Below are 26,617 nucleotides of genomic sequence, written 5' to 3' on the forward strand. Positions count from 1 at the left end.
CAGTGAAACATACAACTTTCCTCTAGTTCTGTAATGGTGCCCCACCCCCCACTATCATGATCACAATTATACCTTACAAATCTAGACCAGAGGATGTACACTGGTGCAGATAAGAACTGAAAACACAGGGAATCCAGGGAATCCAGGATAGATAAACCCCTCAGGACCAATACTGAGAGTAGCAATATCCGGAGGGGAAGGGGAAGGTGGGATAGAAAGGGGTAACTGATCACAATGATCTACATATAACGCCCTCAGTGGGGGACAGACAACAGAAAAGTGGGTGAAGGGAGACATCGGACAGTGTAAGACATTACAAAATAATAATAATTTATAAGTTATGAAAGGTTCGAGAGGGAAGGGTGGTGGGGCGAGGGGGGAAAAATGAGCTGATACCAAGGCCTCAAGTAGAAAGCATATGTTTTGAGAATGATGATGGCAACAAATGTACAAATGTGCTTGACACAATAGATGGATGTATGGATTGTTATAAGAGTTGTACGAGCCCCCAATAAAATGATTTTTAAAAAAAGAAAGGTTCTTTATGGTTTTTGGTTTCATTTAACACATGCTTTCAAGTTTATCCATGTATTCTTTATAGCATTCCTTTTTATGGTGGAATAATATCGTATTTATGGAAATTGTTACTTTGTGTAAACATTCATCAGTTAATGAACATTTGATGTTTTCACCTTTTGGCTATTTGGGAAAATGCTATAATGAACATTAATGTATGAGTTTTTGTGAACACATGAATTGATTCTCTGAGCATATACCTAGTAGTAGTACAATTATAGATCATACGGCAATTTTGGTTATTACTATCCTACAAGGTTTGCAGTTTGAACTTACCAGCAGCTCCACAGGAGAAAGATGAGTCTTTCTACTCTTACAAAGATTTGTAGCCTCAGAAACCCAAAGGGACAGTTCTGCTCCATTCTACAGGCTCTCTGTGGGTCAGATTTGACTCAACGGCAGTGAATTTGATGGGGTTTTGTTTTGTTTTGGCTTCTTTTGTTTTAATGGCAATTTTATGTTTAACCTTTGAGGAACTACCAGGCTGTTTTCTTCCTTCCTTCCTTCCTTTTCCCCCTGACTGTTTTCTTAAGTGGCTGCATCATTTTACATTTTCATCATCAAGTGGGTTCTGATTTTTCCACCTTACCAACACTGCCTTTTTTTATTATAGCCTCTGACCTAGTTAGTTATCTAGCACTGCTATAACAGAAATGCCACTAGTAAATAACTTAAGTATTTTAGAAGACCAAAATTGAAGTAGCATTTCTAGGGGAAAGCTTTCTCTCTCTGTTGTCTTTGAAGGAAGGAATTCAGAATTCCTTGTTATTTGGCATCCCTTTCCCTATCTCTTCTCAGCTCACTCATTTAGTCTCTATATCACAAAAGAAACTGACTCAATACACACTCTGCACTAGTTTTACCTTGTATAACAAAGACAGCGTGTTTCCCCAGGGGATTATAACGATAGTTATAAGGTTAGGATTTACAACCCATATTTTTGGAGGACACAATTCAGATCATTACACCATCCCAGTGTAATAATAATGACTTGCATTTCCCTGGTGTCTAATAATGTTGAGCATCATTTCATATGTTCATTTTTTGTATCTTCTTTGTTCATATCCTTTGCCCATTAAAAAAATTGATTCATTTTATTTGTTAAGCTTTCTTAATGATTGTGGTTTTCTCTCCCCCTCCATTTCAGGTAGAAGAAGTGAAGCGGCGGCAGTACTCACTTGTGTTCAGCTCAGCTGGATCCCAAGCTCAGACCTATCATGTCAGCTTTGAGACTTTGGCTGAGTGTCAGAGGTGGCAACGGCAAGCTTCCAAGGTGATAAGCTGTGAAACATTTTGATGACTCTTCCTAAGATAAGAATGTAGATGACCCAATATAAATATATTTTGAAATTGCCCTTATTCTCAAGAGCAAATTCTGATTTTTTTTTTTAATCATAGCCTTATGAACCACTTCAAATTTGAACTAATGGGACATTGACTTGCAATTGTGTTCCAAACTATTATTTAGGTATGCTGAGGATAATTCACCTTTCATCATACTTTCTGCTTTTTGCCTTTAAAGATTACTCTAAAAGTGCATTACAGTTTCCAAATTCTCTTATTCTCATAGCCACCCTTATAAAATTAACATCACTTCCAGAAAGTGGCTGAGCCAAGGTGGCTGCAAAAAGACAGTGTCTTTTCATACCAGACAGTCTCCATACAAAAAGTTTGTGGGAAAATTCTATTATCTTTTAATCTCATTTTCCCACAGACTGTTTTTTGAAACCCCCTCATGTTGCTGTGAATAATGTTATTATTACTAATTGTATGAACTGTTAAATTTACACACTATTTTTTTAACCTTTTACTTTTTTTTAAGCAGCTGTGTTGTTTTGTGTTTTTAGTCATTTAATTTGGAGCTATTATAGATATCATAACATTTTGTAGTTCAGTCACATCAAGTAGTATGGCACAATTGCTAACACAGTCAGTTTCAAGACATTTTCTTTGTGAACTCCTTGATATCAGCTCCCCTTTATGCCCTCTCCCCCATACCCTCCCCCTCAGGAACCCTTATTTTTATTTATTTTTTTTGCTATGTCTTACACCTTCCAAATATCCATTTATGTACAATTCTGTTTGTCGTTCCCCTCGAGTGGTATTATACACTCATCAGTGCTATCAGCTGCTCCCGCTTCTCCCTCCACTCCTCGCTTCCCTTCCCTCATGGAACCCTTACTCCTATTACTATTTCTGAAGGGTTATCCAAATTGTCTTTCATTCATCAAATGGTGTTAATTTTACATTTGAACATACACAAGTCTGACATGATTAATGAGGTAAACAAATAAAAAGCATGATAGTAAGGGGAGGAGATATTAAAGAGCTAGAGGGTAGTTAGGTGCTTCATTAGTGCCCCTAGATTTATCATCCCTTCCCTGTGGCCCTTCTAAGAGGGACTTTCATTAACTTTCAGGTGGGTTTTGGGTCTCCACTATATCCCCACCCCTTTACATTGATTTGGCTGGTTGGTTTTGAACTTCTGACACCTTTTCCCAGTGACACCTCATGATCACACCGGCTGGTGTGCTTTCATGTGGGTTTTGTTGCTTCCCTGCTAGAAGGCCTCTTGCTTGACTACAAGCCTTTAGGACCCCAGACACTTTATCTTTTAATAACGGGGGACCATCAGCTTTCTTCACTGTTTGCTTATGCACCCATTTTGTCTTAAGCGATTGTGTCAGGAAGGTGAGTATCATACAGTGCCACGTTATTGGAACAAGCCATCCTTGTATTGAGGTAAGATTTAAGTAGAGGCCATCTGCTTCTCTGTTGCATTTGCATTTATAAACAAATATACAAATATATAAACAAATATACCTATATGTACGTAATTATATATTTACATATATGTATACATATATGTGTGTGTGTTTTTTCTTCTTTCCTCCTGCCCCACTATCATGTTTACCCATCGTTCACCTCTCAGTAATTCCTCAGATAAAATTCTGCTGATCAGACACAACCAGAAAAACTACATCATCCTTGCCATCCATTTTAGCCCCATTATTCCCCTGTATCCATATTTATTGGCTTATCACTCTCCTCCCCTGGCCTCCTCCTGTCCTGTGACCCCCAGGAACCATCGGTCCTATCACTGTGTCCGTAAGATTGCCTGTCCTGCTTATCTTGTATGGAAAACACAGAAAACAAAAAACAAAGAAGAAGAAAAATAAAAGAACATACAAGTAGTCACAAGTCTATCAGGGATCCTGACACAGAGCAGATGAGTATCTCTGTTAAACAGAAGGACATGTTAAAATCCATCAGTCCAGTTCCCTTTTCTTTCAGGGTTCCATATCCCGGGTCCTGCTGACCTAATATGTGTTGTTGTTTTTAAAGAACAATATTTTATTATAGTTTTTGTGGAATGTTACACAGCAAATTAGGTTTCTACTTGACAATTTCTATACAAACTATTCATAGCATATGGTGTCAGGGCAAAGTAAAAATAAGCTGATTTTTATAAATGAATAAACTGATTTCATTTCCCCCTACCTTTTATTAATTCATGTTTCTGTGTATAAATGCCATTCCTCCTTACACTTAGTAAAAGACATTCCGTGCTAGCCCAGATGATTGTCCTTTTTGATTTGACTCAGGTGGTGTCCCAACGAATCAGTACAGTTGACCTTTCATGCTATAGCCTTGAGGAGGTTCCTGAGCATCTCTTCTACAGTCAAGATATCACCTACCTCAACTTGCGACACAACTTTATGCAACTAGAAAGACCAGGGGGCCTTGACTCTCTCCACAAGTATGTAGAGAATTCTTTTCATTTATGAAATAGATTTCCAAACTAACATTAAAACTGAATTATAATCAATGTCATAATTACTCTGCTTTCCATTATATCTATCTATCCTGTGTGTGTGTATGTGTATGTGGTTTTTCATGGAGATATAGATAATGTGCACACATCGTAAGTGCACAGCTCAGTGTACACTCACTGTTTTTGGCAAAGATTAAGGAGGGAGGAGAGAGGAGGTAGAGGGAACACCTTCTACTGATGCCCAGCTCGCTATTTTTGACAAGATCTGGAAGGGTTTGGGGGGGAGGTAACGCTCTTATTCATGAGATTACCTAACCTCTTTTAAAGACTTCCAAATAATTACACCTTTCCTAAATTCTGGTTTGTATGTATTAAGAACAGTGATTGCATTGGTCACCCTTGCAGCATCTCCTCATTATTTTCTACTTAATCCATATTACATGCCTTTCAAAAAGTTGCATTAAGTACTCCAAGTAAAGTTCTATTTCTTAAGCCTGTGTTCTGTTGAACATTTTATTAGGACTTGGGTGAAAAATTACTGAGCAAATTGGTTTCCCATACTTTTTTTTAAAAATCATTTTATTGGGGCTCATGCAACTCTCATCACAATCCACACCCACATCAATTGTGTTAAGCACACTTATACATTCGTTGCCCCATACAACCATTTAAACACATTTTGTTTCATATTAGTTACAGTCCTTTCAATGTAATAGCATTCTTTCCACTTCCTCTCAGGTACTCTTACCATTTTCTTACCCCTTGGTGATATTTGAACTTTGTCCTTGGACAAAGACTGCCCTTTTGGTCTCATAGTTGATTGTTCCGAGGAGTACACATCACTTACAGGTGTTATTGTTAATTTTATAGGCCTATTGTTTGGCTGAAAGTTGATCTCTGGGGGTGGATTCAGTTTCTGGAAGTAGTTTGAAGGGTATCTGAGGGCCATAGTCTCAGAGATTGCACCAGTAAGTCTTGTCTTCTTTATGATTTTGAGTTTTGTTCTGTTTTTCTCCCACTCTGTCTAGAATTTTCCATTGCAATCCTGATCAGAGCAACTAGTAGTAGTAACCAGGCACCATCTAGTTCTTATGGACCTAGGCTAGTGAGGTTGTGGTTTTGTGATTCACTAGTCCTTTGGACTAATTGTCTCCTTGAGGCTTTGATTTTTCTCCTCTGCTTTGCGTTGAATAGGAAGAGACCAATAGTTTTATCTTAGATGACCACTGGCAAGCTTTTAAGACTGCATTCACTACTTAATAAATTAGGATGTGGATCATGGTCTTCATGGATTTTCTTATGCCCTCCAGAACTCCGGTCCTAAGCTTCAAAATTCCTCAAGGTGTTTGGTTATGGCTAAGAAGTTTGTGTACCTTTGCCCTTGTATGCTCTACATTATATTGGGATATCTTTGCAGCACAAATAAATAAAATATCTTAAGCCGTATATGCTCATGATGTACTATTATATGTAATCCCATACCCATTTAGCTTACATATCAATGAATGTGTGCATTCATAAATTTTGTTTGTCATTACTGTTATTGAAGGATTGTGTATGTAATAGTATTCACCATTGTGATCTTCCTAGTGTTTTCTTCTGCCTTGGTCATGATGTGTTGACTTCCCTCTTACTGTGTATTGATTTTCCCTACACACAAATTATATTTTATATATATATATATACATACATACATACATACATACATATATCCACTAGCTAGTGATTTTCCTTTAGGTGTCTCCCTCTTTTTGCTATTGTGAATAATGCTGCAGTAAACAGATGTGTGTGTGTCCTGAAATTTCGTTTCCATTTGGGAGAGGAAGTACAGTTTTTCATTTTTCTTACCATTAAACAAGATTTGTGTAAATGTTTTATTAGAGATGTAGCATCAAACTGCTATTAGCCTCCTGTATAATCTTTTTAAAAAAAATCATTTTATTGGGAGCTCTTACAGATACCATAGCATTCCGTAGTTCAGTCACATCAAGCAATCTTGTACAATTGCTACCACAGTCAGTTTTAAAACAGTTTCTTTTTTCTTGAACTTCTGTATATCAGGTCCCCTTTATCCCCACCCTCTTCCATCTGTTCCATAAGGAACCCTCATTAATATTTTTCTTTTTTTGCTTCATGTACATCTAATATTTGGATAATCTTTTTACATAAATCATTGACAATAATTCCTGCTGTACAGTGAGGGTGCATTTTGAGAGATTCTGTCTGTTGAAAGTTAGGAATCAAAAGGATCAGATTTAGTGAACGAGGGAAAATAGGTCTGGATGCAAAGCATTCCATTCCTAGTGGCAGGACTTTTATCTGTTTTGTTCTTGCTTCTGCCAAATTTACAGCCTGTCAGCTATGAAACCTCTCTTCTGAAGGAACCATTTTCATGCCATATAGATCTCTTTTCTCACCCATTCTCCTACCCCATAAAAATTGATTCAAAGGAATACATATGTGGTGTAAATAATTTGGTTTGTGGTTGGGAAAGGAGAAGTAGGTAATTATACAGTAGCTTGAATTATATCATGATTTAAAAGGTAATATACATTACAATGACATATATCTCCTTAAAAGATGTCACACATATCATATTATTTGCAATTCAAGGATAGTACTAGTAAGACTTTTTCTCCCTAGATTTTCTTTTATTCTTGATAACTCTTGTGGTGTGAGTCATTGTAGTATCCTCTGTGCTAAACACAATATTTGGCTGGTAGTGAGTGCTCAGGAAATTCTTGTGAAACAATAGTCATATAAAATAGATCTTTTTGTCATGCAAAATAGACCAGTTGTCATGCAGTACTGTAATTTGTGCCTTTGCTATTTAGATTTTCTCAGCTGAAGGGCCTGAACTTGGCCCATAATAAGCTTGGGTTGTTTCCTACATTGCTGTGTGAGATCTCTACGCTGACTGAACTCAACCTTTCCTGTAATGGAATTCACAACCTGCCAAGTCAGATTGGCAACCTGCTCAAGTAAGTATCTGAATTTTACTAGGTCCATCTCTTCCCCAACAATGAAAAAGTTCTTGTAGATTTTAAGATTCTATCAGCAGCCATTTTGACAACTGAAAATTGAATTGCCCTCAACAGTGACTGAGCCCTCAGTTTCACCACCAGAGACTCTAATTAGTTTAGTGTTGAAGAGAACACTTGTGTACATTATATATAAAAACAAACTCACTGCCATCAAGTCAATTCTGACTCATACTGACCCTGTAGGACAAGGTAGAACTGCCCTGGTGGATTTCTGAGATTGTAACTCTCTCTTTTTTTTAACAGTTCTATTGGCACATAATCCATATATTATATAATTCAGTCATTTAACATATAAAGAATTGTACAATCATTGCCACAGTCAATTTTAGAACATTTCCTCCCATGATTAAATCACCTTTAAAATGAGTTGTGAAATCACATTCAGTTCTAGTGCTCCCTCCCCCTCCCGCCTTCATTGTTTACTCCCCAAATCCCCTTAATCTCTTCCCATCTCACTCCCTGTCCCTACATCCCCTGTAAACCCTTGCATCAATTGTTATCTCTGTACATCCACTCCTTTACAAACTGGTAAACCCAACAGAAACAGTAAAGAACACACACGAAATAACGTAGTATGGATAAAACAATAGTAATATAGAGATAAAAGATGAACAATGAGTGAAAAAGGCTGTAACTCTTTATGGGAGTAGAGCCTTGTCTTTCTCCCTTGGAGCAGCAGCTGGGGATTTCTAACTGTTTACCTTGTGGTTAGCAGCTCAACTTGCTCCTCCAACAGGTGTATGTGTAGGTAAATCTCTCTGGATAAGAGATTTGGGACAGTTTATTATTTTTGGATTTCCATTCCAAGTAAATTCTTCATAAAATGTCATGTACTTTCTTTCTACAGTCTTCAAACCCTCTGTCTTGATGGCAACTTTCTGACTGCTTTACCAGAAGAGTTGGGAAATCTACAGCAGCTTTCCTCCCTGGGAATTTCCTTCAACCACTTTTGTCAAATTCCTGAAGTTTATGAAAAACTCACTACATTAGATAAAGTGGTTATGGCAGGAAATCAACTAGAAGTTCTGAACCTAGGGGTGCTAAACCGAATGAGCCATATCAAGCATGTGGATTTAAGGTAATGTCGGGCTTTATCATATCTTCCTTTAGATTGACCTCTTAGAATTAAATTAAATTTTCCCTCCATAAAATACTAGAATTTTAGAATATTATAGAAATACATATTTCCAAAACTCCCATCCAAGTTCTACTAATCAGGCCAGACCCTGCTTAGCTTCCAAGATCAGATGTGATCAAGTGCGTTCAGGGTGGTATGGCTATAGACTTTATTTCCAAAGCTATAGTTATAGTAGAACTTCACTTATCACTCATTAACAGAGGGGTTAAAGAATGAGACAGGTATTCCACATGATAAATACTCAGCAACATTTTATGAGAATTCTCTTGTCCTCACATTGTTATCATTATTGGTTTTTTGCAATCGTGTTTGCTACAAATATGTTTGGTTCAAATATGTAGCATAACATTTGCCATTTCAACATTTTCTGTATATACAACTGAGTGACATTCATTACATACACCATGTTGTGGAACAATCACCAGTATCCCTTTTGTAGTCTTTTTCATTTTGTTAGTCTTGTTGTTAGGTACCGTCAAGCCAGTTCTGACTCATGGTGCTCCAGTGTGAAACAGAACGAAACACTGGTCTGCACTAGCCTCATAGTCATTGTACTGTTGCAACCACTGTGTCAATCCATCTCTTCCATAATCTCTTTTTTTCAATGACCTCCTACTTTACCAAGCATGACCTTCTCTTCTAGAGACTGATTCAGGGAGAGACAAATGGGTAGAAAATAGCATTTCACTCTTTTGATCAATATTTACTTACTAAGGAGCATCTATTTGTATATTTATTGGTAGTTTTTATTGTCCATAAATTTACCCTTTTTCCCTGAGTCATTAGAGTCTTAATATTTATGGTATTATAATTAGAATTTTTAAAATTTAACTAATAAGATAAGAATAGCCAAGAATTTTTCTTGCTGTCATATTTTCCTAAATTAAAAAAAATTACTGAAAGTTCTATTATTTATAGTAAGTCACTGATAATCCTAGTAAGAATATAGTAATAGGTTTACTGGAATACAGGAACATTTTAATAGGCTTGAATACATTATTAAATCATGTATTTGTATAGAAAAGAGCCAAAAATTAATTTTCCATAACTTGGGTAGAAAGGGGGAATTGATCACAGGGATCTACATGTAACCTTCTCTCTGGGGGATGGGCAGCGGAGAAGTGGGTGAAGGGAGACGCCGAGCAGTGTAAGATAAGATAAAATAATAATTTATAAATTATTAAGGGTCCATGAGGGAGGGGGGAGCAGGGAGGGAGGTGAAGGGGAAAAAGGAAAATGAGCTGATTCCAGGAACCCAAGTGGAAAGTGAATTTTGAGAATGATGAGGGCAACAAATGTATAAGTGTGCTGTGCACAATTGATGTATGTATGGGTTGTGATAAGAGTTGTATGAGCCCCAATAAAATGATTTAAAAAATTTTCCCCCCATAATTTACTCTTGTACCATTTCATATGCTTCTTTTAAAAGTTTTATTAGTATTTCATCTACATGTCATAAAATTCAATAATTCAGTCATGTAAAGAAGAGTTGTACAATCATCACCATATTCAATTCTAGAACATTTTCTTCTTCCTTGTAGTCATTGTTATTCATGTAATTTTCCCCCTAATTGTGGCAAAAATATATACACCGGAACATTCTCCAATTTCACAACTTCTACTTGTATAATTCAGTGCCACTGATTATACTCTTTGCGTTGTACACCCATTATTGATACCCTTTTCCAAATTTTTCTTTCACTGTTGACATAAACTCAATGCCTTTTGTGCAACACCTCTTTATCTTCTTCACCTGTGCTAAATAACCATTGGTCCAGTTTAGTTTCTTTCTTTTTTTCCCCCCTCTCTCTTTTTTTTAATATAGTATTCACATAACATACATTTCCATGGTTGAATCGCTTTTAAAATGAGTTATATATATGTAATCATAATTAGTTCTGGTGCTCCCTCCCTCATTCATTGCTTGTTCCCCAAGTCCCCTCACCTCCTTATCTCCTACCCACATCCCTGATAAACTATTGCATCAATTTTTATCTCTGTGCATCTACTCCTTCTGTGTTTCAAAAACTTGGAAACCCAACACAAACAATAAAGAACAAAAACAAAATAAAATGGCAAGGGTACAATAATAATAATATAAAGATAAAAATATAAATAATGAGTAAGAAAGTAAAGATCACCATCAAATTTTTAAAAAGCCAGGGAAGAAATTTTTGTCATGGAACAAACAAGAACAAATTCCATTTGGAAGAGGGAGGTCAACTGACCATGTATCAAGTTTGACACCCAGCATAGTCAAGTTTACAGTGATCTCCATCCGATTGTAAAGCTGTTGTAGAGTCCCGTAACCTTGGCTAGAGGGAATTCGCTAGAGGCGTCATCTGACTAGACACTCTGCAGGTGGGTTTTGAGCCATTCCATGTGCTTTTAACATTGACTGTTTTCAATGTAATAGGAATCTTTCACACGAGAGATGAGCAGTATAGAGAAAGGAGGAAATGTGGCCTCTCCTTGTTCTCTTAACATGGCCCTCCCATAATGGACTATTTGGTACCCACTAATCCAAAAGGTTTTATCCATCTTCTTGTTCATTTGTCTTATTCCCAGTAAATAATACCTAATCCTGACAGTAGTTTTTTTCCTTCTCTTTATGTAACATATGTGCATTTGCTAATCTGCATTGTTTAAGTTAGTTCATAAGCTTAGTGCTCAATGTTAAAGCTGCTCTTGCTACTTACACAAAGAGACTTCAAAATATTCATGGAAAAATGGAATTAAAAGATAATGACATTTTCCCAAGTACTTTCTGGAGCCCTTTTATATAGGATCTTGCAAAATTAGACAAGTAGTCAAAACCTTAAGTTGTCTAGGAAAGAGAAGGGATGTTATTCCTCCTCTTTTTTTTTTTTTTTGTTAAGCACATTTAATAGAATTTATTTTCTTGTTTATAATATTAGGATGAACCATTTGAAGACCATAGTTATTGAAAATCTGGAGGGAAATAAATACATTACCTATGTGGATTTGCGAGACAATCAACTGACTGACTTAGATCTTAGCTCTTTATGTAGCCTGGAGCAGCTACATTGTGAGCGGAACCACCTGAGGGAGCTAACACTCAGTGGCTTCTCCCTTCGAACTCTGTACGCCAACTCAAACAGTAAGTCTTCATCCTTCTGCAGCTATACTCAGGGATTTCTATCTGTGATGCGCCTCGGACTGTTGCAAAATAGAGTTTGAGGCCTTCTGAGATCCAGCTTTATCTCAGGTTTGCTATCAACATTTTAAGTGGTTGGGACGTGTATAAAGATATATGGCAGGATAACCAGTGAGCATATGAGGCATTTTGCAAAATAAAGCACGAGGGTCGTGGGGTGGAGGACAAAATGTTCAAAAAGCAATGACATTGTTGGTCTAAAGTACAGCTTAGCAAACTACAGTCCAAGGGCGAAATCCAGATCACTACCTGTTTTTGTATATCATGGTTTTTACATTTCCTTAATGTTTGTAGAAAATATCCAAATAAGAGTATAAAAATTATACGAAATTAGAATTTTCATGTACATAAGCAGTGACTGAAACACAATTTTATTATCTGTGTGTGGTCTATGACTAGTCGCATATCACCATGACAGAATTAAATGGTTGTAAAAGAGTTGATATGACCTATAAAACTTAAATATTACTATTTTACTTTTCTCAGATAAACTTTGTCAACCTCCAAAGCTAATATTGCCTCATTTCGAGAGTTAAAAATCCCTCATCTTAGTGGTTTGTGCTCTAAGAATGTTTTTTAATATGAAAGCCCTCATACATCGCTTTAATCAGAATTCTTCTTTAAAAAGAGGTTATAATTACTTTCTCTCTGTTTAAAGAATTAAAAGAAAACATATTCAATTTTACTAAGTATCATAAAAATACAAATTAAACAATATAATGTTTTACTCAACAGATAAAACACTCTGTTGAGTGCTGCAAAGGATGTGAAGCAGTAGGCGCTCCCATGTGCTGCAGTTTGTGGGATCAAGTGGTAAAACTAAAACCATCTTAGAGAGCAATACCACAGTGTTCAGGAAGGCAAGCGTGCAGATAACCCACATTCTACCAGTTCTTCCATTGTTGTATGCAGGTCATTGAATGAGCAGAGACCGAGTATAGTTTAAGAAGTTTACTAGGTCCAAACCCAGACTCAGCGCTGAGGGACCACACCAGACTGGTGAGTGCCAGGTGTGGACCCTGAGATGAGACTGGGGACAGCCTTTTTTATAGGGATATAGTTTATTGGGTCACACCGAAAGAATACTGTACTTTGCATTATTTTTTAGCTTGCACCAGCGTGGTTTTTCTAAAAAGCTGCAGGATACAGAAGGTGGGGAACATTTTACAGTTAGGATGACACAAACTTGGGATCATCCTGTTTTCTTCTGTTCTTATTGCAAACCTAGAATAATTCCAACTTCCTTATCACCCAGAACAGTTTCAACTTCCTTATCACATTCCTCATCATTCTTGATCACATTCCTTTGGATTTTTTTTCTGTGTGTGTACCATTTATGTGTATACAGAAAGATATGTACAAGAGTTTGTATCGCAACATTGTTCTAGTGAAAATTGACAAAATTATTACTATTAATAAGAAAATGGGCAAATAGTGATATGTTTATGCCATAGAATATTGCACAGCTTCATGGATTAATTTGTGGTGAACTCTCAGAAACGTTTTGGAGCAGAAAAAGAAAGCACAGAGTAATATGTACTCTGTGATTGTTATAGCACATTTTAGAAAAACAAAAAATATTGCTTTCTTAGCTATAAGTGTACAAGAACAATGCAGAAGGATTCATGGGTATAATAAAAATCAAATTCAGGATGGTGTTTACCTCGGCATTTATAGCAAATCAAACAAAAGATTTGTTAAAACCAAGATGTTGGGTGAAAAACTGTTCCTAATTTTGTTTTTACATTTCTATGTTTGTGAAATACATATCTAGGATAAAAAAAAGTTAGGAATTCTATTTTTGTCGTGATTAATCAAGCTATAGAAATTTTAGCTTAGCTTACATCAATTGTTAGGTCAGAATACGTAGTGTTAATTTGTAATGTTGAACTGCTCTTTAGGGTTTCCAAGACTATCAGTCTTTATGGGAATAGAGAGTTTTATCTTTCTCCCAAGTAGCAGTTGGTGGGTTTGAACTGCCAGCCTTGTGGTTAGCAGCACAATGCTACTGTGCCACCAGGGTTTCATAGTCATTATGATGTGATTACATATTGAAGTTCCAATGTCATTCCAATGCACACGTTACCAGAAATGATGACTGAAAATACCGTATCAGCTGTTGGGAGTGTAAATTGGTATAAATATTTTGAAAAACTTCGTGTTATCTACTGAAGCTGGGCATATGCCCATCCTGTTCTGAGAAGTTTCTCTCCCAGCTTTATACTAAAAAAAAAAAAAGCTTTTATTAACCTATAAATAGACATGAAACAAAATGCTTATGGTTGCCCTAATCATAATAGCCTATCAACTCTAAGATAAGTAAATTGCTATATTTGTGTAAAATAATTTCACACAAAATGAACGAATTACACCACACTGAACAGTATGAAGAAACCTCACAAATACAAGGTGAAGTGAATTATTCCACAAAAATAATGAGTACTGTGTAGACTCATTTATGGAAGAAAGACAGGGCTCGCTATTCCCATAAAGAGTTAAGGTTTTCCTCAGGACCAGTAATGAAAGAAGAGATACCAGGAGGGGAAGGGGAAGGTGGGGGAGAATGGGGGACCCGATCACAGTGATCTACATATAACCCCTTGGCTGAGGGACAGACAACAGAAAAGTGGGTGAAGGGAGACATCGGACAGTATAAGACATGAAAAAATAATAATTTCTAAATTATCAAGGGTTCGTGAAGGAGGGAGGGGAAAAATGAGCTGATACCAAGGGCTCAGGTAAAAAGCAAATGTTTTGAGAATGATGATGGCAACAAATGTACAAATTTGCTTGACACAGTTGATATATGTATGGATTATGATAAGAGTTCTATGAGCCCCCAGTAAAATAATTTTTTTTAAATTCTTGAATCTATACACTTAAAATTTGAGCACTTTTCCTGATTTATTCTATACTTCAATTAAAAGTTTAAATACTGCCAAGTAAGAATGAAACAATTCTTTTTTGTTGCTCTTAGTTAAAAGTCTAAATAGTAATGTTGACATTAAACAATCCCCTGATTTTGTGTAAATCCAGTGCAGTGTATAGATCTTTTGGCTACTCGTTATGCTGTGACAGATTGGGATGAGGTAGTTAAAAGTGAAGAATTACCCTTTCGTTTTTATCTTTAGTGCTTCTCAGTAAGTAACAGCTATATTACCTCTGGTGAGTCCAATGAGCGACTTTTCTCTTGTTTACTCTCAGTTACTTTCTTTTTTAGAGACAATGTCACTAAACCGTATTTGCTTTTTGATTAGGGCTGACAGCGGTGAATGTTTATCCAGTGCCCAGTCTGCTAACTTCCCTTGAGCTCTCCCGGTGAGTGTGTGCCATGAGGGTGGTGCTTGTTTGCGTCTTCATATTTAAAAGTTAATCTGAGAACACTTTGGCAGTTTGAGGTACAAGAAACCTAAATACGTATATAGCGAAATATTATGGTAACTTGGAGGGCGATGAACGTCTCATAGCTTTTTACTATTGCTGTTAAAAGAAAGGCCTTCCTGATAACAGAAAGGTGCCTACAAATTACTCATTCTTAAATGTGCGGCTTTAGGATGCTATCCTAATAGAGATTTATCACTTTTATAGCAGTGATTTTCTTTTTTGTTTTTTTTTTCTGTTAATTTTTAAAAATCATTTTATTAGGTGTGATTTTCTTTTTGTCCATTAGAATCAGATAATTTAAAAATAGTGAATGGCTTGCTTTTTATTGCATTCTCCTTTTTTATATTCCCTTGACCTATGTGAGTCTAGTTTTTAAGAGAGATTATGTTCAGGACTTTATTATATACTGATGATAGTCAAGAATAATGTAAGTAAGGTTTACTTTCATCCATTAATTCATTTTAACACTACTTCAGACATTCAAAACTTAGTAGTTGAGTTTTACAGACTGGTAGAGAGTCTAGTAGAGAGATAACAAAAAGCAGTTTGTTAGAGTGTTAGAAACGTAAAATGCACAGTAGACCGGTCATATGTAAGGGACCTTCAAAAAGTTCTCAGAGAAATTCCACTTATTTCCACAAACTTTTTGAAGCCTGTTGGTATTGTTAGATAATACATGAGGTAATAAATGTAAACTATATACCGTAGTACATGGTACATAGTAGGTTCTCAAAAAAATTAGTTGCTTTAGCCAGATTTACTTGTGGTGTTACTTCTTAATTACCATTATTATTCTTAAATTGTTAACTCGATTCCTTTTCCTCAGTTTTTCTGTCATATCCCAGCACACAATCCCAACATCGATCAACACCTTCTTAACTGAACTTGAGCATTGCTAAGGAAAATCTTATTCAGACGGACGTCACTGTATGTTTATGATTTGTGCTTACTGGTCCTTTTTCTTGTCAGCTTCTTCTAGTGTCCTTATGTGTTCCAAATTGCCTTACTTCCCTCCACTTCGATGTGTTGTATCTCCTCAACTCTAAGGGTTGGCTTTCTACTTGATTGCGAAATAGAGGCCCTCTTGGGTGATTTCTCTCAACTTACCAAGTTGCCTTTAGACTTATACAGAGTCCTATCAGTGCTTGACAGCGTTTTTTCTGTTCAAGCTCAGTCCATCCATTTCTGCCTTTGATCCCATCCTCTCCGACTGTTCTGAGACCTTGCTCTGTTAGCCATTTTCCTTTCCTCCTCTATTGGCTGTGTTCAGTTTCTTGCTTTTTCTCAATCTATTTTTACACTCATAGCTCCTCTGTCTTAAAAAAAAAATGTTCACTTTACCTCACAATCCTTCTAGCTAATGTCCAAGCTCTCTTTTCCTCTTTTGTCCAAATTTCTCAAGAACTACTTGCACTTCTTGGCTTAGTAGCCTCAGTTTCTATATATGTTATATTTTATTTAACCAAATATATTAAAAGTATTTCAATTGTAGTCAATATGAAAAGAGTCTTGATATTTTTGTCTTTTGAAAGCAAAAGCATTAAGTGTATTTTACATGTTCATATCTCAATTCAGAATAACTACATTTCATGTGCTCAGTAGCTACATGTGGCTAATGGATTTTGTATTGGCTGTCACAATCTCATTTGCTTCTTGTCCCATCTTGCTTTATTCTTCTCTGTGGAGCTTCTTGCCATTGGCACTATTAATCATGGTCTCCTGTCTTCATTCCTAGTTCCTTGACTTACCAGTACGATCTGATTTGACTCATGCCACTTTCACCATTCATTCTTTCTCTTCATCCCTCGGGTTCTGTCTTTGGTCTGCTACACTTTTCATTTAATGCAGTCTCATTTACTCCAATGGTTTCAGGTACACTCTAGTGTCCGTCCCAGCCAGGTCTCCAATGTAGGCCCACTTTCTTAGCCTCAGACCCATGTATCCAGTGGTAGTCATTTCTACCTTTACATCCTTAACATAAAATATTTGTGTATACAGTTGCACTCACTAACCCCTTTCCTGCCTCAACTTGTTTTAGTATTGTCTGTTTCAACTTTTGAGATGATGATCTCTGTCATCATCCAAGCTACAAACCGCCCCCCCCTCCCTATAGCTAATTCACCTCCAGCTTTTTTTGATTTTTGCTTCTTAAGTATTGCTGGAGTCCATCCTATCCCTTCATCTACTTTACCACCTACTTACTTAGGCCCATATAATTTCTTTTCTGGACTCTTGTAACAATTTCTTGATGATTTTTATTTTATCAGTATAATCCTCTTGTTGGATCTCCAGTTAGCCAGAGATTGACCTATTTAAAGTGTAAAACTGACATGGTCTCTCCACTGTTTTTAAGTCCCTCAGTGAACTTCTAATAATACCTGTAGGATAGTCATACAAAGCTAAACACGATTTATTTCTGGTCCTCATGTGGCTGTATTGCCAAACTACTTTGTATTCCCCACAGACCTCAGGCATTTGTTTCTTGTCTCTGCTCTAGCTCCTTTTGTCATCTGTTGCTTGGAATATTTTCCTCACCACCAAATCATTGTAAGACATTCTTCTAATTCTAGGCCAGCTGTCATCCTCCTTAGTAAGCTTGCCTTGGTCTATTTCAGGCAGCACATTCCTTTCTTTTGGTGATTATGTAGTATCTGTGTGATCACATAGTACATACTTCATTTTGCCTCGGTGGATAGGTAGATGGATAGATAGATACCTTGAGGTCTAGAGAACCTAACATTTAAAGATTAAATCTTTCTTTATTCTTAAGTCCACATTTAGTGCTTTATTAAATATTTGTGTTTACATTCTAAATGTTTCAAACCTTTTAGTCTTTTCCCTTATTAGGTATATCCACATACTTTATTCATTCTGTCCAATCTCCCTGGGGTTTGCTTCTCTTCTCCCACACTTGAAATCCTACTGCTCTTCTAAGGCTTGTTTAAAATGCCACTTCTTCCATCAAGCCTTTCTTCATGCCTCCCTCATCTTATCCCTACAGGTGTGTGTGTTCGCACTTGAGAGAGCCTGCTGCTGCTTACCCTCTAGAGCATGAATCATAATTCAGTACTGCACATGTACCTGTGCTCGTCTCCCCAGCCTTCTAAGTCAGCTACATCCAGGCCAGTGACATGTGTCAGAGATGCCTGGGACATAGTGTCCCTTGTCTGCAAGGAGCACCAGCTGGTTACATTATAGTTCAATGTGATGGCTTTCATTGGTCATCTTAAATACTGCCATTTCATTATTTATTTTCCTCAGAAACCTACTAGAGTGTGTCCCTGACTGGGCCTGTGAAGCAAAGAAGATAGAAATATTAGATGTCAGCTATAATCTTCTCACAGATGTTCCCATGAGGTATGTGTGTGTGTGTGTGTGTGTGTTATCTGTCTATATTATATCTTTCTATAATTAATGATTTCCTGTAGATTTGGGTTGGTTTTCAAGGGTACTTTTACTTGTTCAGTGCATGTGGAGTACCTGCTGAGTGCAAGACAATGTGAATACCATAAGGAATGCAGTAACGGTAAATTCCTTGTCCCTAAGCAAACTGACTAAGAGGGTAAAAGAGGCGACGTGTACAGATCACGGTGGTAATAGAGAGCTAGAGTTGCTGGTTTAGGTTGGTGATTCGCTAAGTTGGTAGTTCAAAATCACCAGCAGCTTCGAGGGAGAAACATGGGGTTTTCTTCTTCTGTAAACAGTTACAGTCTTGGAAACTCACAGGGCCAGTTCTCCACGTCTGATAGGGTCATACTATAAATCAATATTGACTTGGTAGCAGTGAGTTTGGTTTTAGTGCCAAAATGACAATGATAGACTAGAAATTAAACGTAGGGACTTGTAGAAACAATAATCCTAAGAATGGGTTTTGAACTACCAGTTGATCCTAGCCCTGATATAAGAACAATTAGTTTTTAAAACATGACCCTGCTTGCTACTAAACCCCGTGAAGAGATCACTGACGACATGGGTGCCATAGCTTATCACCTGTATTGTCTTGTGTAATCCCCAAGCAACCTTATGATTTCAAAACTGTTACCCCCATCTTATAGAAGAAAAAATAAAGCTTAGTGTGAAAAATGCTCAGGGTCTCACACAACTAGGCAGTGATGGGAATTGGTATTGAAGGTGGTCTTTCTTAATTTAGAGCCATCATTCTTAGTCACTACATTTTATGTTTTAGAAATTCAGAAAAACTATGAATAAGGCTTCTTGGAGGAGCAGGGTTTAAACTGACCTTTACTGGATGAATGGGATTTTTGTAAGTGCAGGTAAAAAGAGAGTGACATCCAAGGGGAGGAGTAAGGCTATATTCTAGAGCTGAGGTGGGAAGCATGTGGTTAGCACCTTAAGGGGTCTTTTGAAATTAAAATAGAGGCTCTGTAGCATACTAGGGAACATAGTTATACTTCAAATCCTGCCTGTACCACTGATTACAGGAAGTATGAGATCTTTGGCAAATTAAAGTCAATGAACCTTTCTGAACTTTAAGATTAAATGCCTAGCACATTTTAAGCACTCAACAGTTTTTATTATAATAAGTTTTGTTATTAAATGTGTTATGTGAATCACATTAATATTGGTAAGTAATTACATTGGACTTTTGGTATTAGATGCTTAGAATAAAAATCTAAGTTCCAAACTTACTTGGCATACCAAAAAAAAGTGAATTAATGAAAACAAACAGCTCAGAACAGATTTAATTAAAAAAGAAAATTTTAGAATACATCAATTTAGATCAGTGTTTCAGAGTGAGCAAAGCCATGTCTTGGTCATGCTAGAATGATCCAGGCAGGCCCAAAAGCAGATACCTACATTTTATCTTAGATTGTGGATCCTAGTAGTATAATGTATATGTAGATTATAATTGCCAGGGGTGGGTGGAGTGCTGAGTAATTATTTTTCAAAGTGACCGACCTTCATGTCTTCCTTATTGATGGTGGGTAAATATGTGACCAAGGCTGCTTTCTTGGCTTAAGTATTTGTCCAGGATTTTACAGTTTTCAGGACTGTTTCTATTACTTTACTGGATTCAGCTAAATAGCCTAGGGCTGACCCAGAAGGATTTATTCCAGTAAATGTTTTGCTTATTGTACTGTTCCCCATAGAATTCTGAGTAGCCTGAGTCTGAGAAAATTGATGGTGGGACATAACCATGTACAAAACCTTCCCATGCTGATGGAACACATCCCCCTGGAGGTGTTGGACATTCAGCATAACTTGCTCACTAGGCTGCCAGACACTCTCTTCTCCAAGGCCTTAAAGTAAGTGCTGCAGAAGACTTAACAAAAAAAAAAGAATAAGCAGAATCATTAACAGGACATTGCGTTGACTTGTCATTGGAGTGCCCTTGGAACTTCATTTACAGTGTTTATATTATAGTCCAATTTTGGGTATATACTTAGTGTAATTTGTATTAATAGTATAATGTTTCTTGAAGTAGTAATATTCAAAGCAAAACTGAAAGGCCCATCAAGTACTTTTAAAAGTTTGTGTGTTTCAAACAAGTTTGGAAGGCTCAGACTTTCATCTCAGAAGATGAATACAGTTATGACCTTTAAAGAAAGTCACATCATTCTGAGACAACTTCCTGGAGCTATGTTTAGCTTTTGCCTAAAAAGAGAACACACCAATGAACTTTTTTTGCTTCTGATTTTACTAAGCTTTTACTAAATTGCATTCTTTATTTGCAGATTTTTATTTACTCTTTTTAAAGTACCTTTTTTCCCCAAGCTATGCATTTAAAGATAATATCTTTCCAAAAGGTGATGCTTATCTTCTCACTGTAAAGTAATTAATAGATGGTATGTCTTCCCATCTTAAGATCCACAATCACGCAAAAAAAAAAAAAAAAAAGATCCACAATCACGCTTACCTAGCTTACTTAGTATGTATGTCACTTTTAAATGAAATCTAGTTTTTAATTATAGTCTTCTGCAATGTGGAAAACCCGATTTTTCCTCAATTTAGCAATGGAGAAAACCAAAATCAGCAGTAGTACTTAACATAAGGTTTCATGAAGCCCCCACAGCATTTGGCCTGCAAATGTTCTCTGCTGTCAGCAGATACGCCTCTTAATGTGCAATAAATACACTTGGTTTGAATTTCGAAATATAAAATCTTTTGAGAATTATAAAAACTGCTTGAAGGAAGTTTTCTAAAAAATGTATGTGGAATCTTGATATAGTAACATTTATTAACTAACAAAAGTTTGTCAGCAATGGATTACACTTTATTTAGGCTAAAAGGCAGTCTGAATAAAGTAATTTTACATCCGTAGAATTTGTAGTAAGGAATTCACACAGTTTCTGTAACCAACTGTATACTTGAGGCGCATACACTACACAGTTACAGACAGACACAATATAAAAGGTAATTATAAATATGAAGTCAAGTTCAAAATAAATGTTTGTTACTATTACCTTTTTTGAGCACATTCTGTATACACCAAGTACTGTACTAGGCAGTTTTTAAAAATCATACATTTTCATCTAGATTTGTAAATCCAGAGTTATAAATCTAAATTTATAAAGATTAAAATGAGTTATGATACTTAGTGTTGACAAAGGTGTGATTTTTATACATTGTTTGTGGAAGTAGAATCAGTATATGTCTGTTGGAGCTCAGTTTGGCAGTCTCTATGAACATTTAAAATTATGCATCCTTTGACCACACAAATCATGCTTCTATGAATGTAGTCAGGATAAGGTCACAAGGTGCTCATTACACAGTCTGTCAAGTCGATTCTGGCGTATAGCAAACCAATAGGATAGAGTGGAACTGCCCCTGGGGGCTTCTGAGACTTGTAAATCTGTATAGGAATAAAAAGCTTCATCTTTCTCCTGCAAGGTCAATAGTAGAAAACAATTAGAAACAGCCTTATATGCCCATTACTATTAGGATATTAAGTAGCTAAAAAAATTATAATATTAAATTCAGAAGAATTTTTCTGAAGGGTGTCTTCACAATTGAGATAAATGTGAGCATCATACTTCACACAGCCTTTCAGTAGACACATAGGTAAAAGATGAAGCTAAGTTAGGGTCCAGCCATGAGAGAAGCCTGGAAATGTAACCAACCACAACAGTATTTGTTTTCTTTCTACTTGGTTAGCATGAGTTGAAATAAAGGAATATTGAGTTGGGTAGAATCAATTAGATCTACCTGGAAAAAATGCCATCTATCCAGTATGAGAGTATGAAATGGCAGCATTTCATACTGAGATGGCATGGCGGTTTCTGTCTAAGGAAGCAGTAAGTATGCATAAGAGAGTGACTATTGGTGTGTGTTCACCAGCCTCAGGTACTTGAATGCTTCTGCAAATAGTTTGGAGTTCCTACCATCCGCGTGTACTGGGGAGGAGAGTCTGAGTATGCTGCAACTGCTTTACCTGACCAGCAATCTCCTGACAGATCAATGTATACCTGTGCTGGTGGGCCACCCGCACCTGCGAATTTTGCATCTTGCAAACAACCAACTACAGACTTTTCCAGCAAGGTAAACACTTGCAAACTTTGATCATTTCAGACATGTAACATTAATTCTGCAGTGTCAGAATAAATTAGCTCAATGTATCCTTGCTGTCTGTTGAGTGATTTAATGATGATGTGATCTCACTAGAGTGGGAAAGTCTCATCTTAATAGTGTGCACCCGGTGATTTCCCTGACCTAACTCGTTGGGTCTCGGAACCGCCTGGGGGCTCATGCCTGTCCCCCCTCCCTTTCTCTGCTCCCCCTTCCCTCCCGGGAGTTCTTTCCCTGCCTCAATAAAATCTTTCTCAACTTAAAAAAAAAAAAAGTGTGCACCCAATTTTCAAGTGCCAGTGCCTTAGCAATCTAGTGGATATCTATGATAGTCTGACGAAAGAGAGAAGAAGTAACAGGAAGGATGAAAATGTTTCTAATAGGTGGAATGAATGCATTCCTGGAAGGTCACTGTGAAAACCATTTCAATTTCCCTCTAGAGCAGCAGTTCTCAACCTTCCTAATGCCACAACTCTACTAGTTCCTCATGTTGTGGTGACCCCCCAACCATAAAATTATTTTCACTGCTACTTCATCACTGTAATTTTGCTACTGTTATGAATCGTGTGACCCCTGTGAAAAAGTTGTTCAACCTCCAAAGGGGTTGCAGCCCACAGTTCGAGAACCACTGCCCTGGAGCCTTCAGTACTGGAGTTGCTCCTATCCTTCCACCTATTAGAGACATTTTCATCCTTCCTATGTTACTTCTCTCTTTCGTCAGACTATCATAGATAGCCACTTCTTCCTTTACCCTAGCAATTGCTATGTTTCTAATACTGGCTTTGACTCCTTACGTAATCTTGTAACATTTTCAATTGAGCCAGATTCTGAGTAGTAACTTATATTTCCCTTTTAATATGCACAACCATAAAAAAAATTATCTCTATTTTCAAGACACATGGAGATTAAGATGATATAGTTATAAATGGTAGGACCAAGATTCCAACCCTAGTCTTCTGATTCCAAATCTTATGCTTTTTTTTTTAACTTCTTTTTTTTTTTTTATAAACATTTTATTAGGGGCTCATACAACTGTTATCCCAATCCATACACACATCAATTGTGTAAAGCGTATTTGTACATCATTTCTCAAAACATTTTCTCTCCATTTAAACCCCCGATTTTTTTTTTAACTTCTTGATACTGTACTTTGTTCAGATCTTTCTAACTTTGAGATTCTGTACCCAGGCCTCAATCAGTCTCTTACTTAGTAGCCAGAACTATGCACTTACAACATTGCTCAGGAGCTAACATGACCATGGGTTTGTAATTCATCTTGGCTGCTAACTGTAAGGTTGGCAATTCAAATCCACCAGTAGCTCCATAGGGGAAATGAGTACCAATCTGCTTCCCTAAAGCCTAGTAGGCTTGGAAACTATGGGGCAGTTCTTCTCAGATCTGTAAGTCAAAATGGACTCAAAAGCAATCACTTTTACCAGATGACGTATGGTACTTTTGTGATCTGTTAATTCTTGCCTTTGTTTCTAATTTCTTCTATTTTCTTTTAAGCTTCATTATCAAATTAGTTTTGACCGCTTCAGTAAGTATAGTGTCATCAAATTAGCCAGAATTCAGTTAGCTTCAGAGTATTACACCTAACATTTCCCAACAGCTTTATCAACCAATATAATTTTCACCTGCCATCTTCATTTATTTATGTGCATACCTGGGAAACCCTATGGGGAAGTTCTACTCTGTCTTATAGGAATTCATTCATTCACTTAGCTAGTATGAATTATATAATATCTTAAATTTACCTTAGGTACAGCATAGTAATAACAGTGATGAAATTTAATTCTGCAGATATACTCAGACTTTTGTGTCATGAATACAAGTTGTTTATTTTAGCATTTGTTACAAAATCAGAAGATTAGAGACAACCTAAATATTATCAAACAATTTGGAAGTGGTTAAATAAATGATGAAACATCTTTATGGTGAACTGTTTTGTACACCAGTACTTCTCAAACAGGGTTCTTGGAAAGTTAAGCTGTAATACCATAAAGTGTCCATCGAACTCCTGTGTAGTGAGGATATAACAGATGGGTGACTTTCTTCTCTACTCAAATAATAATAGCTAGGTACTATCCTGGGAAGTCTTGAGAAAGTAATTGCTCAAATTATTCTTCATAGGGCTTATTTATCTTGTGGAATCCATTTTGAGAAAGGTTGACCCAGACATTTTGAGTGGTACCGTGGACAAATATTTAATGGAAGGAAACATAATTGTAAAATAACTTTCTTGACAGCTGCTCAGTTTTGGTGGAATATGGTATTTTGATGTTTCCTTTTCAGTAAACTCAATAAACTGGAGCAGTTGGAAGAATTGAACTTAAGTGGCAACAAGCTAAAAACCATCCCCACGACCATAGCAAACTGCAAAAGGCTGCATACCCTTGTGGCACACTCCAACAATATCAGCATTTTCCCAGAAATACTGCAGTTGCCTCAGATCCAGGTACCTTTCTGTGCTGGAATGATGATGCCCTTAGTGGGGAAATGGCAGAAGTGTGGATAAGATTGTTACCTTTTATAAGGAAGAAGAACGTGGCAGTTAAGAATGTACTTAACTAACTACTGGGAAGCAACTAAGTTCCCCTATGAGGAAATAGTTGGGAGTAAAGGATGAACTCTCTGTGATGAATTTTATTTTTTATTTCTCCCTTTTCAGTTTGTAGATCTAAGTTGCAATGACTTGACAGAGATCCTGATTCCAGAAGCTCTTCCTGCTACATTACAAGACCTTGACCTAACTGGAAATACAAATCTGATTCTAGAACATAAGACCCTGGACATATTTAGGTGGGAAAAGTTCTGAAGTTGAATTCACACATGCGTTTAGTCCCCCCAGCTAGGTGTACTCTTCTTCAGTGTGGCAGAGGCACGGTTCACTAATGAACTAAAGAGTAGAGTGACTTAGGCATGCAGCCCCTGTCTCTACTTGGATTCAGTTATGTGTGTATGTGCTGTTGACTAGTCAGTCTATTGATTTTAGACTTCAGCCACACGCTAAACACTTTTTACATGACCAGCACAGATAACTTAATAGGCACAGATCACTTTATCTCTAAGACTCAATGCAAGTTCATCTATTGTAACAAGACTCCATTATATCAGAAAACTTAAGTACTAATGATTGTACAACTCTTCTTGATATGATTGAACTATTTAATTGTATGATATGTGGCTTATGTGCCAATGAAATGGTTTTTAAAAAAATGCTTCAGTAGACAGTTCACTGAAACTTGGAAGTCTTGCATTTAGTTTTCCAGTGAAATGAATGGCACTAGTTGTAATCATATTTGGCTCCTGTTTCTTCTACCTACTCCATTCCTTTCTCTCCTCCCTCTCAGCCAGTGGTTAATACACCACTGTCTTTCAGTCTACCCAGAGAACCTTAGTCTCTCAACAGATTGTTTTTCAGACCATACTATTGTTGGGCTAGTTTTGTAAAATACAGACAAGTACCCAGTTTAAACCCTTCCTCTATTACCAACAGCCATATCACAACTCTGAAAATTGATCAGAAACCTTTGCCAACCACTGATTCTACAGTCACATCCACCTTCTGGAGCCATGGACTGGCTGAGATGTCTGGGCAGAGAAATAAGTGAGTACGTTAGTCATGGATACTGAGAAAGGAACAAGGCAGCACCTGACACCTGGGTGCTCATCGGCCATGCTGTTTTCCTGTTGGGCATCAACAAATCCCAGAATATAAGCATCAAATGAGACTCTTCTGAAACTGATAAAACGAGACAAAAACCAGATCAGTGTACAGCTTAAAAAATACCAAACAACCCCTTTCTTGGCTAAAGAGGATAACTACTAGTTGATCAATTATAGCATTATCTTCCCCAGTCACCCTTGCCTATCCATAAAGCTTATTAAGATGATCAGTTATAGAGCATACTCCACTCAGTAGTCTACAATTTCCCATTTCCTTAGACCTATCCCAAAATTACTGAACAAAAGCCTATACCTTGTAATAGATT

The 26,617-nt window shown here is 36.8% G+C and overlaps 1 protein-coding gene across 1 annotated transcript in view; it reads left to right on the forward strand.

The window, feature by feature from the left end:
- The window catches only part of PHLPP2 (PH domain and leucine rich repeat protein phosphatase 2), a 72,835-nt gene that overhangs the window by 35,047 nt on the left and 11,171 nt on the right, over positions 1–26,617 (forward strand). The window contains exons 4-15 of the mRNA XM_004704564.2: positions 1,724–1,849; positions 4,182–4,336; positions 7,186–7,332; positions 8,243–8,473; positions 11,452–11,654; positions 14,969–15,029; positions 18,357–18,452; positions 20,207–20,362; positions 22,395–22,595; positions 24,918–25,080; positions 25,294–25,424; positions 26,122–26,232. Coding sequence (XP_004704621.1) covers positions 1,724–1,849; positions 4,182–4,336; positions 7,186–7,332; positions 8,243–8,473; positions 11,452–11,654; positions 14,969–15,029; positions 18,357–18,452; positions 20,207–20,362; positions 22,395–22,595; positions 24,918–25,080; positions 25,294–25,424; positions 26,122–26,232 — 1,781 coding nt within the window. The remainder of the gene's footprint in view (positions 1–1,723; positions 1,850–4,181; positions 4,337–7,185; positions 7,333–8,242; positions 8,474–11,451; positions 11,655–14,968; positions 15,030–18,356; positions 18,453–20,206; positions 20,363–22,394; positions 22,596–24,917; positions 25,081–25,293; positions 25,425–26,121; positions 26,233–26,617) is intronic.

This window comes from Echinops telfairi, unplaced genomic scaffold (assembly GCF_000313985.2).
Source record: "Echinops telfairi isolate 266 unplaced genomic scaffold, ASM31398v2 ScPeMD7_2291;HRSCAF=2852, whole genome shotgun sequence".
NCBI classification, from domain to species: domain Eukaryota; kingdom Metazoa; phylum Chordata; class Mammalia; order Afrosoricida; family Tenrecidae; genus Echinops; species Echinops telfairi.